This window comes from Liolophura sinensis, chromosome 7, assembly GCF_032854445.1.
Source record: "Liolophura sinensis isolate JHLJ2023 chromosome 7, CUHK_Ljap_v2, whole genome shotgun sequence".
Lineage (NCBI taxonomy): Eukaryota > Metazoa > Mollusca > Polyplacophora > Chitonida > Chitonidae > Liolophura > Liolophura sinensis.
Window position 1 is genome coordinate 25869489 of NC_088301.1, and position 12551 is coordinate 25882039.

Here is a 12551-nt window from a genome sequence, read left to right on the forward strand (position 1 = left end):
TTGCAGCATTCACATGCCCACAGTTTAATGCTGAATTATCTTATCTTATCTAAAGGACACCTGAAAAGGAACTATAAAACAATGATGATGATTTTAGGGCAATCAAGTTTTTTTAAAAATTTCATTTTTGAGGTATATTTATTTATTTATTTGATTGGTGTTTTATGCCGCACTCAAGAATACTGTATTTATACGACGGCGGCCAGCATTATGGTGGGAGGAAACCGGGTAGCGCCCAGGGGAAACCGTCGACCATCTGCAGGTTGCTGGAAAACCTTTTGAGATATACATATATTTTATATCTCTTTATAATTAATCACTCATTTTTTAAATCTTTTCTGCAAATGAGCAGAAATTTCATCATTGATGAGCTTTCCAGAAACTCTGGGCCAGCTTGGCTCACACCCCTATCCTTCAACATCGTTGTCTTGATCTACTTTTCCAATATAATGATATCACAATCCTCTTGAAGATTTATCTGCTCTTCACACCTTTCATTTTCATTTCATTTTTTGTTCACCATAAACCTTAAATTAAATACATAGGTATACATGTGTGATACATTTGGCAGGAATAAAAAAGCTCGCAAGAGTTTGTTCTATCCCATGAAAAGTAGAATGTTATATAATGGAGTTTATACATGGAATAATGGTAATGATATTACAGTGTGACATATATAATGGAGTATATACATGGAATAATGGTAATGATATTACAGTGTGACATATATAATAGAGTATATACATGGAATAATGGTAATGATATTACAGTGTGACATATACAAGCATACATGGTAACAAACTAATGTTCAAAATCAGGAATCATAAAAGATGTTGGAAACTTTAGCAACAGGAACTTTAGGGAACTTTTTTTTTTCCTTTTTTTTTTTTCGTCATTAACCTACATAAGCAACCAAAGTGCGTCTTAATGAAACTGCTCAATTGCACCTTGCACAGTGTATAACACCAAGAAACCAGCAAAGATTTCAGCACTGACATCAATAGGTTCTTCTATTACTTTTACACGTCTCAGCTTGTGGTATACCACACCATTTGACTACAGTCAGAAATATGTTTTTTTTACACATACAAGAGGACTTACTTTTTGTTTTCATCAGGTCTGGTTTGTTTTTAGCCAGCATTCTCAAGGCTTCTATTCTGTGCTTTGGTGTGTGATATGACAGAACAACTGCATGAACAGAGAAAAAGACTGAACTAATCGCATGACAACTAGAATGCAGATGACCTTTTGGCTATAAGCATACGCAAGAAAAATCATCACTATGCTAAGAACCTGGGCCTGGTTGTTCCAAACTGGTTTAAGACTGATTTTAACTTTAAGCCAAGTCTTCACTTTTGTACTTTGCTGAAAAAAAAATTGTGTAACAGTATTATAAAAATGAACTAAAGCCGTTATACTTTGACTTTGCAGAGCTGTGTAAACTGCCGAGTTTGGCTTAATTTTTGAATATAAAATATGGCTTAGTACCATTATTAGCTAATACACTTTCAAACAACTGGACCCTGGGGTAACTGGTGTAAATAATGAAAGGATTTTTCAAGAAAATTTTGAAGGTGAGAAATGTCACGACAACCAGTGCAGTAAGTTCGGGGAGACCATGAAAATACTGATACAAACTGCATTTAAAACTTACATGTGCATAAGTTTTAATCATGGGGAAGAGATATCTAAAATTTTCATGGAAATCAGAGCAGAACTGGACAAAATCGTGTCTATAGCCAAACAGACTGATTTACTTACCCTTGAAGCACTCTGGATTGTATAGCTCCTGCATATGACTGATGATTAGTTTTTTACCATTGCTGATAAACTCGTCAAGTTTCTTGTGGGAGTAGAGCATCATACACTTGTGCAACAACAACCATCGCTCCTGGTCAGACAAAGAAACAGTTAATGTTAAGCAAAAGCACAAATGAAACTGTTCTCAAGACCATGAACAAACTGGTTATTTTTTGTTTCAGATCCACTTCAGATCTATTTAATGGGCCTTGACACTCTGAAATTTCTTTGTGGACAGATATTAACAAAAACTCTGCTTTCAAAGTTTGGTTATTTGCTACCGGTTTTATTTTTTCTATGCTGTTGGCATTGTTAAACAGACTTTCTCGAAAACAACTGTGTTTATTGACAAAATTTCTTACTTCTTCCATGTTATTTACAACATCTTAATAGGAAGTGTGAAAAAACAGCCACTTTTGCATCAACTCATTCAAACATTTGACCATCTCATTTTTTCATCTCAATCAAAATGTCATAGGGGGCTTTTTCTTCTTCCTCAATTCTTTTGATCGTTGTTCAGTGATGTTCTGAAGACTTTCTCATTTACCTGAAATGACCATAAATTTCAGCCAATTGGCCTGATTCTAAGAGTTCTATTGATTTTAGAAGGAGTTTTGAGGCTAGCTGGGGATATATTCTATACAATAGATATTCTACTGGAAAATCGTAAGCCTCAGCACCAAGATTATATTCCATGACATTCATTTGCCTATCAAAATGCAATTTTGAGGTGAAATTTTAGGGTATATGACAGCAGCCAGTGTAAATGTAACATGGATGGAGAAAACCTGGAGCGCCTGGTGTAAACCACCGGTCTATGGTCTGTTACTCAAATACTCTCTCACTGATCTTCAACTAAAACCAAACTCTGTGAATGGTCACACAAGCCTCATTTATCCCTTACTGTCACCCAAGCAGATTTTAAATTTATTTATTTATTTGACTGGTGTTTTACGCCATAATATTTCACTTATGCGACGGCAGCCAGCATTATGGTTGGAGGAAACCAGGCAGAGAGCAGAGGAAACCCATGACCATCCGCAGGTTGCTGCAGGCCTTCCCCCTAGCAGATTTTCGGTATATATATATATATGTATCAAAAACCTAATCAGATCATTTTAGTTTTCAAACCTAAATTTGATGCTAGAGATGTATTCTGTACATGTATTTTTATGACATTACAAGGATATGATACTTCACGTATAGGAATTCCAGATTGTCAACTAACCTCGTTAGTCAGTGGTGCTTGCTCTACCATCTCTGTAAAGACAGGAATGACAACAATACACATTTACACACATTGAGAGGTTTTCAACATACCTGTATATCTTACATTGTCAAATATGTATTCACATATTTATTTGATTACTGTTTTAGGCAGTGCTCAATAATTCACTTATATGACGGTGGCCAGCATTATGGCAAGAGGAAACCGAGCACAGCCTGGGGGAAACCCACAACCATCCACAGATTGCTGACAGACCTTCCTGTGTACCACAAATGTGTTATTTGTACATTAGAACTTATTTATAACACACCAAAGACATTCAGTCCAATATCAACTTTCAATTAAAGACTATTTAATTACAATTGTGATGGTTCTGCTTAAAATCGGATAGCTATTGCACTTCTGGTAAAGTTATATCCCATTGTCTTCTTGTCTGATGTTATATTAGTCAAAAGCTGAAGAAAAAATTATTTCTGCATGACCTTGCAAAATTTTTACTGCAAATTTGTTTTCATACTTCAGAAATCCAAACTTTTATGAATACTATATCCCTTTTTTTTCTCAAAAGTAAAGGCTTCAGAACTGATCAAATTCTTTACTTAAATTCAAGAAAATAATATGTAAAGATTGGAGGCTACAAAAATATCTGGGATGACACTGGGGGGATTTACCTGTGGTGAGGGTGCGTATTGCCTCATCAGCTCTACCCATCTGCTGCTGAAGGTTAGACAAGGCTACACGAGCCTCGGTGTGATTGGGGGCCAGCTCAACCACCTTAGCATAGGCCTCTTCTGACCGATCTACCTCGCCCAGGATGCTAAGACACTCCGCATAGCGCAGCCACACTGCAGCCTACCACAAAGCAGAGTAAAGGATATATGAAAAGGTATTATAAAATCAAGCCTCTAACGGCAACGAGGAAAGATATGTCAATAAAATTTGGAAAAAAATCTTCATTTTTGAGATATATTATATATTCTTTAATAACCCTTCTATTTTATACACATTCTCCATCAAGGGTAGGATATATTTGCAAATGATGTCACAGAGTAACATACTAAGAATTGCACCCCCATTCAGGCTTTCCTCCCAACAAAAATGTTTTGACAGCTATCACAGAAGGTCACTTAATTTCCGGCATCATCGCTGGGGCCAACCACTGGGGAAACTGTTGTTCAAAGCCATTTCCATGCCCCATGAAGAAAGCCAAGAAACTGTTGTGTATTTGTATAGGTTAGGCCACTTCATACACTCCCTATTCAAAAATATCAAACTAAGCTTTTCATGTATACTTTAATAGAAACAATAATTTTAATTGAAAACAACTGCTACAGCCTCATTTATTTATTTTATTTGATTGGTGTTTTAAGCAGTACTCAAGAATATTTCACTTATACAATGGCGGCCAGCATTATGGTGGGAGGCAACCGGGGGAAACCCATGGCCATCCATAGGTTGCTGGTAAACCTTCCCACATACGGAGAGGAAGCCAGCATGTGCTGGACCTTGCTGAACTCACACCGACCGCATTGGTGAGAGGCTCCAGGGTCACTGTGTTAACCATCTCAGTCTGGAAGAGATGGCTTTAGGTCAGGAGATCTGTCAGGTACCTTAGTGGCACATCTCCCAGTGGTTTCCTCCACTATCGATTGCTATCAACAATTTCAGCCATCTGATAAATAATGCTCACTTCCTGACAAAGCCCACAAATTTTTACATGAAATTTCAAGACTTTAATTACAACCCCCTCCCCCTCCCTTCCCCTTGTAAGCTCCTCCCCAGCCATCACAGACTCGAAGAGCCTTGTAAAGTTGTCTGTCATCTCCGCTGGATGCAGTTTTGTGATACAGTGCTTACCAGGGAGTAGTTCTTGGTTTTGACAAGCATCTCCAGGATGGGCCTGGCGTCTTTGTATCGACCCAGGTGCATGTAAGCCTCAGCTACATCCAGATACAGGTCACCACTAGACTCGGCAGATTCCTCCTGGAGGGGCGAGCGCACATACTGCAAAATACACACACTGGTACAGTAAAATACACACACAGTATCCCAGTATCAGCTAGTACAAAAATACGCACAATATTACTGTAAGATGTACTGCAAATTGCACACGCAGAATTATGGTACAGTAACAGGTATTGCCAAATACTGTGAAACTTCATTTTTCAACCACCAATGCACTTTTTTAAGTGGAAATTTATGCGTACAATTATTATGTAAATTATGCCCAAACTGATTTCTGTGTGTCGTTAAAGGTGTTAGCTTCTTAAAACTGTGCAAAGTATTTGCTCCACACTCTCTCAGAATGTTTCTAAATATTGGTTGCAGAGGCGGTTGAAAAGATTGAAGAATTAGGGTACACATACAATATCTTGGTAACAGGTACTGCCGGATACACATACAATATCTTGGTAACAGGTACTGCCGGATACACATACAATATCTACACATACAATATCTTGGTAACAGGTACTGCCGGATACACATACAATATCTTGGTAACAGGTACTGCCGGATACACATACAATATCTACACATACAATATCTTGGTAACAGGTACTGCCGGATACACATACAATATCTTGGTAACAGGTATTGCCGGATACACATACAATATCTTGGTAACAGGTACTGCCGGATACACATACAATATCTTGGTAACAGGTACTGCCGGATACACATACAATATCTTGGTAACAGGTGCTGCCGGATACACATACAATATCTTGGTAACAGGTACTGCCGGATACACATCCAATATCTTGGTAACAGGTACTGCCGGATACACATACAATATCTTGGTAACAGGTGCTGCCGGATACACATACAATATCGTGGTAACAGGTACTGCCAAATACGCACACACATAGTATCACCCTAACAGGTGCTGCAAAATACATGCCAAATTCTGCCAAACACTATCACTGCACAAGGTACCATAATATACACACTGAGTTTTTCTACAGGCTGTGCACTGATAATTACATTTATGTATGATTTCTTACTTTCAGACATTTTTCATTCGCTCCGCATGTGTTTTACACAATTCTGGGGGACAATCTAGCATACCTATGTATTTATGTACATCCATTCTCAAAAGAAATATCCAACCAGTAATAGCAAACACAACTGAATAGTTGTATGTCCATGTAAACATTACAAAATTTGTCTAACTCCCACAGCTCAAGGTGTATCACACAGGCCACCTAGCTTCACCCCCAAGGCTATAGGTAACCACCAGCTTTACCCTCAAGTCTATTGGTTACCATTAACTTCCACACCAGTGTTACAAACCTTGGCTAACTCATATAGCTCTAGGTGTATCAGACACACCACCAGCTTCACCCTCAGGTCTATAGGTAACCATTAACTTCCACACCAGTGTTACAAACCTTGGCTAACTCATATAGCTCTAGGTGTATCAGACACACCACCAGCTTCACCCTCAGGTCTATAGGTAACCATTCAGACACAGTACACCTGTCGAATGGAAACACAATATTAATGGTATACAATTCCTCATATTTGACATGAATGCAAATTAACAAATTTTCTCTCTTTTTCTTCATTCAAGACCATAATGAGAAGAATGCAAGCACTTACCAGAAGTTGAATGGGAAAGGTCTAAAGTACGTGTATATCAAATTTTGTTTACATACACATCTATGTATTTAAAAATGTCACAACAATGCAGTTTTTTTTTTTAGCTTAAACTGACAAACTGCTAGGCACGTAAATCATAAGCCCTTCTCAGTATATATATGATGAAATAGGCATCAAGAAAAAAAAAGATATAGGTCAGGCCCTGTATTTATCAAGTAACATAAGACATAAATCATAAATTGCAATCCTTAATAATCAGAAGAGGTAAGAACTCAAATTGTGGCTGGTACCTTGTTCTGCAGTCAAAAAGCAAATGTACAAATTTGAAACTTCCTAGAGCAACTTGAAAAGACGTTGGAAAAATATGGGCCCAGACATAAGCATATATCTGAGCTGTCATAACAATAAAATACTTCTACTTTGGACATACAAGTATTCAGACAGAACATAATTTTTTCTCACAACATATTGGATTAAGATCAAGTTAGAAATCATTGGAGAAATTTGGAAATTACTTTCAATTCAATACATGGTTCTGCTTTAGCACTGTTTGCTAGCAGACAGCAGCCATTGTGATTAACGTACAACTATTACTTATAATTTGTCATTCTTCTCCATTATTCTGGGATTAACTTCTGTGGAATGGATTTTTCTACCTTGTCAGTTTTTCTGTGTCTAGAGCACCAGTCTCGTCTGTGCCCAGCCATTTTGTATCATCAGCCAAGTAAAACACAACCCCACAGTGCTTCATTAAGATCTGTAAACATGACAACAATTCCAATGTTAGTTAGATATAGGTATATGTCACAGCAGAGCATTACAGGAGGCTGTGAGTGAGTGAGTGAGTGAGTGCTTGGGGTTTAACGTCGTACTCAACAATTTTTCAGTCATATGATGACAAATCAATCCTTAGGGTGCATGTACGTGTAATGTGCCTCCTTGTTGCAGGACAGATTTCCACCGCTCTTTTATTTAGTGCTGCTTCACTGAGACGACCTACTGAAGGCAAGTAAGCAGCCCCGCCCAAGCCATTATACTGATGCGGGTCAACCAGTCGTTGCACTATCCCCTTCATGCTGAACGCCAAGCAAGGAAGTTATAACTTCCTCTTTTAAAGTCTTAGGTGTGACTCGATCAAGGATTGATCCCGGATCTACCGGTCCTGAAGCGGACGCTCTAACAACTGTGCTATCTGGGCCAGTCAAGAGGCTGTGAAGGTGCTTGTTAACAGAAGAAGTTATCAAATCTAAATCTCACAGCTTAGGAGAATGGAAACAGGTTTCTCACTATACATTTGATTTGACACATTCATGAGCTTCCACTTCACTGTCAAAAGAATAAGCTTGACAGGATTTTGGTTATATTTTCACATGCTCGCCCCCTCCGTACAAGACCTGAAATGCTAGCACGAACTGTTGATTTAAATTAGGCCCTAGTACTCATGAAAATGTTTGACAAATGTTTACCTGTTAATTTTATTGTAAAGATCTAAGAATATTTATTTTGAGAATTGCCTTACATATTGGGTGATATAATTTAGTGCTGTGTTCTTATCAATGCACATGAAGTTTAATTATGATCAATCATTTGAAAAGCATTCTACCACTGTTCCTCCCTTCTGCAGAAAAAAAAAAAAGAAAACAACTTACCTACCCTCATTTGTTCTAAAGGGCTTGTAACATCAAACAAACAATGTTTTAATTTTGGCACTAGTGATCATGCGAACTTCATGTACGACCACATGAGACAGCACTGTCCAACGTGTGTTGCCACCAAAGCCCCAACAACAATACAAACAGGGGATTCAAAAAAATTCTTTATCTGAGAAACCATTTCCATGATCTAGCAAAATTGCCAAGACTCAAGTCTTAGGAATAATTCAACCCCGACCAAGACCCACAAATTCACAGAAAACGAAAGATGTATCAACAGGTATTAAGATTGGCTGTATTAGTAATTGTAAACTACTTTTTATCAATGAATGAAGAGCATATCACCTCTAACGACACCTTATACATCTTTTGGGACATCAAAAGTTCCAGCAGTAAGTTGACATCTGAAATGGATGGATGAAGTAATATAGTGACTTTGAAATCAAACTTACTACAACTTGAAAGAGGATCTGAAACAGTCCTTTTGGCTAAAATACAATGTTATTTATTTATTTATGTGATTGGTGTTTTATGCCATACTCAAGAATATTTCACTTATGCACTGGCGGCTAGCATTATGGTGGGAGGAAACCAGGCAGAGCCCAGGGGAAACCCACAGCTATTCGCAGGTTGCTGAGAAACCTTCCCACACACGGCCAGAGAGGAAGCCAGCATGAGCTGGACTTGAACTCACAGCGACCGCATTGGTGAGACAATGTGTGTACATCAAATGCCTCAATTTGCCTAACACTGCATTCACTTCCCCATGGAATCGATGTATGCTCTATAATGATTAATTTATTTGAGAGAGCAGTAACATTTAGGACACATGCCCAGGACATTTAGGACATTGCCCAGCCCTTGTGACTCTTTCCTCTAAATCCTGTAACATAATCTTAGACATGTCATAGACAAAACAACTTCACTGGATTCAAATGGATTGTACATTTAAAATAAAAAAAAGTTTTAGGCCAAAGTAGTTTTTTTAGCTAAAAAAAATGAATATTAAAAATGACAGGTGATAACCTAAATGTATACAGGAAACAGCCATTTCAAACAACTATTTCAAATACATCTGAAGGTTTACAAATACAGTTCTGTAAATAAGAAAAATTTTTTTTTCATTTAAATTTTAAAACCTTTCAGAATTTTCAGAATCGTATCTACGTTACATTCATGACCAACATAAGAACTGACCCTCTGAGGTTATCTTGTTGGGATGCTCCTTAAATGCCTCTCTCAGGGTTTGTATCGCCTTCTCTGCCTCACTGCTCTCATGATACACCTGTAATGTGAGAGATTAACACATGAACACACTTCAGGACAAAACTGCTTTATGTTTCAAGCATCCGCAAGAAGATCTAGGATCAAAGTTAAATTCAAGTCCAGCTCATGCTGGCTTCCGCTCCGGAGGTACGTGGGAAGATCTTCCAGCAACCTGTGGATGGCCGTGGGTTTCCCCCTGGCTCTGCCCAGTTTCCTCTCACCGTAATGCTGGCCACCGTAGTATAAGAGAAATATTCTTGAGTACAGTGTAAAACACCAATCCAATAAATAAATAAATAAATAAATCTAGGATCAAAGCCAGGTCAAGTCATACTAAGATGTTAAAAATGGTGTTAGTTGCTGGATCACTTGGGACAAGCAAGGTTAGAGCAAGGAAGCAGGACTAGTTGGCCTGGTGTCAGTATAATGTGACTAGGTTGCGCGTTATGTCTGGTGTCTCTGGCAGAAGCACTTTGGTGGCTTGGACTCGCCTTGCCACAAAAAGACACAGTACACATGTACATACACACACTGAAGGACTCCTTGTAGTTATATGACCGAAAATTTCTTTGACATAAAACCCCAAGCATAAATACATGCATACAATATAGTACTATAGCATTTACACTAATAGAAACAGGAACAGTAATTGAATAAGCGAGTGAGTGAGCGCTTGGGGTTTAACACCGTACTTAACAATATTTCAGTCACATGACAATGAAGGAATCCTTAGAGTGCAAGTGATGTGCCTCCTTGTTGCAAAGACAGATTTCCACTGCTCTTTTATCTAGTGCTGCTTCACTGAGACCGAAGGCAAGTAAGCTGCCCCGCCCCAGCCATTATGCTGAAACGGGTCAACCAGTCTATCCCCTTCATGACAAACGCCAAGCTACGCAGATACAACTTCCTCTTTTAAGGCCTTACGTGTATCCCGGCCCAGGATTGTCCCTGGATCTACCACCTTCCGGAGCAGACGCTCTACCAAATGTGCTATCGGAGTAAGTGGGCAATGTGATAACATTCTAAAAACAGGGACATAAGCAGTACAAAATGTTGCCTGTAGAATCTCAAAAGGGTCAAAATACTGAGCACAAACCTTGGCCATGTCCCTGGCAATCTGTAAGTACTTGTCCCCCTCGGTTTTGGGCAAAATTTTCAGGATGTAGTGAAAGCCCTCCAGCACTTTCTTGGGCTCCTTCAGTTGTTCTAACAGTGCACACCTTTCTGTGGCATACGCTATGTTTGTAGGGTCGTATTTCAGAGCTGCACAACATAGAAAATATCAGTAAATATACACATGAATACTGCTTTTGGTAAATAAACAAACAGAAAATTAATCCCTATATTTTATTCACTTGGTGCTGAAACTCTCAGGAATGCTTCAATTCTACCACGATCAGGATTATGGATGGTGGAGTCTGGAGAATTTGGATTAAACCTTTGGAGGCCTTTCTCACAAAGAGGCCTTTCTCACAAAAAACAATGAGAAGTATTACAGTCTAGAAATTTCCCTGTCCAAGAATGGGACTGAACGCAGGTTTTCCTGTGACTCAGCTAATGAAAGGCAAGCATATTAACCACTCAGCCAGAGCTGCTCTCTCAAATGGAACATATTATTCGTTCCATGGTTATTCTGTGAAAAGATGAGAAAATATATAGAGTCAGTGATCCTCATATTCAGCTCAGCTTCGATCCACCAATTTTTCCTACAGTAACCACGAGGAATAACGAATTTAGGCAAGTTGCTTCAGAGACGTTATTGTTTTCGAAGCCAAACAAAAGTCGATAACTTACTCAACTGGCGCATATGGCACAGTCTGCAGGATACGGGAATATACACATTCCCCACATGACTCTTGCTGTCCAGTGAAAACTGGAATATTTTGTCTGATCACCTACTCAACTGGTGCATATGGCACAGTCTGCAGGATACGGGAATATACACATTTCCCACATGACTCTTGCTGTCCAGTGAAAACTGGAGTATTTTGTCTGATCACCTACTCAACTGGTGCATATGGCACAGTCTGCAGGATACGGGAATATACACATTTCCCACATGACTCTTGCTGTCCAGTGAAAACTGGAGTATTTTGTCTGATGTGGAACAAAAAAACAAATATGCTTACTGTAAATCTTCAACCTCTTCAACCACTAAAGTACTTTTTTGGGGTTGAATTTATGCATACAGTCATTACGAAAATAACATTAAAAATGATTTGTTTGCGTCATCAAAGATGCAAGCTTCATAAAATCGTGCAAATTATTTCTCTACACCTGATAGTTCTATCAGACTGTTTCAAAATATTGCTTGCAGAGGTGATGGAAAAGGTTGAAAAACTAGGGTTTATTCCACATACCGAAACAGTGTTGAGCGCTTGGATCTGAGCTTGTTTGGTTTAGTCTCACATATTTCGATGGTTATAGTTGAGAGTCAAACTTTCTAACTTTAGACAGTTTCATGCAGGAAAATACCTTTGGTGAAGCAGGTGACTGCTTGTTTAAGTTCCCCCATCTCAACAGAAATCTCTGCCAGCCTCCCCCACTCCTCTGAGTCCTGGGGCCTCAGATGTGCAGCAATCAAAGAAAACTACAAGAACAATAAAGATAAAAGGCTCTTTTACACACACAGCACTTTACAAATGACTGCAACTTTTACAAGACCAGATATACATGTCTAGTTACATTTAGATTTTTTGGCATCAAGGCCCTAGTTTGTTTTTCAAGGATTTCAAGGGCCTTATATTTTTTCCTCTAATTTTCCAAGACTTTCTAATAGTGCATTTTCACACCCAATGAGAACCATACAGGAGACAGAACCACTGCACTTCAGGGACTACATGTAACAAACTTTAGTAACTTTAGTTGTATTCTAACTAAATACTTACACGTTACAAGTTAGAACACAAGCTTTAACAAAAAAAAACCATCTCTGTCTGTCAACAGTTTGCATTTCTTTTGAGCAGGAGAGGGGTTGTAGCAAATGCCCTCATCTTAAAAAG

The 12551-nt window shown here is 38.6% G+C and overlaps 1 protein-coding gene across 1 annotated transcript in view; it reads right to left on the reverse strand.

Annotated features, from left to right (window-relative positions):
- LOC135470221 (general transcription factor 3C polypeptide 3-like) overlaps positions 1-12551 on the reverse strand; it is a 47894-nt gene that overhangs the window by 29801 nt on the left and 5542 nt on the right. Inside the window, exons 8-18 of the mRNA XM_064749037.1 lie at positions 12025-12139; positions 10646-10812; positions 9481-9568; positions 8629-8687; positions 7288-7388; positions 6421-6508; positions 4886-5032; positions 3700-3880; positions 3029-3060; positions 1762-1891; positions 1102-1188 (exon numbers count right to left, since the gene is read on the reverse strand). Coding sequence (XP_064605107.1) covers positions 1102-1188; positions 1762-1891; positions 3029-3060; positions 3700-3880; positions 4886-5032; positions 6421-6508; positions 7288-7388; positions 8629-8687; positions 9481-9568; positions 10646-10812; positions 12025-12139 — 1195 coding nt within the window. The remainder of the gene's footprint in view (positions 1-1101; positions 1189-1761; positions 1892-3028; positions 3061-3699; positions 3881-4885; positions 5033-6420; positions 6509-7287; positions 7389-8628; positions 8688-9480; positions 9569-10645; positions 10813-12024; positions 12140-12551) is intronic.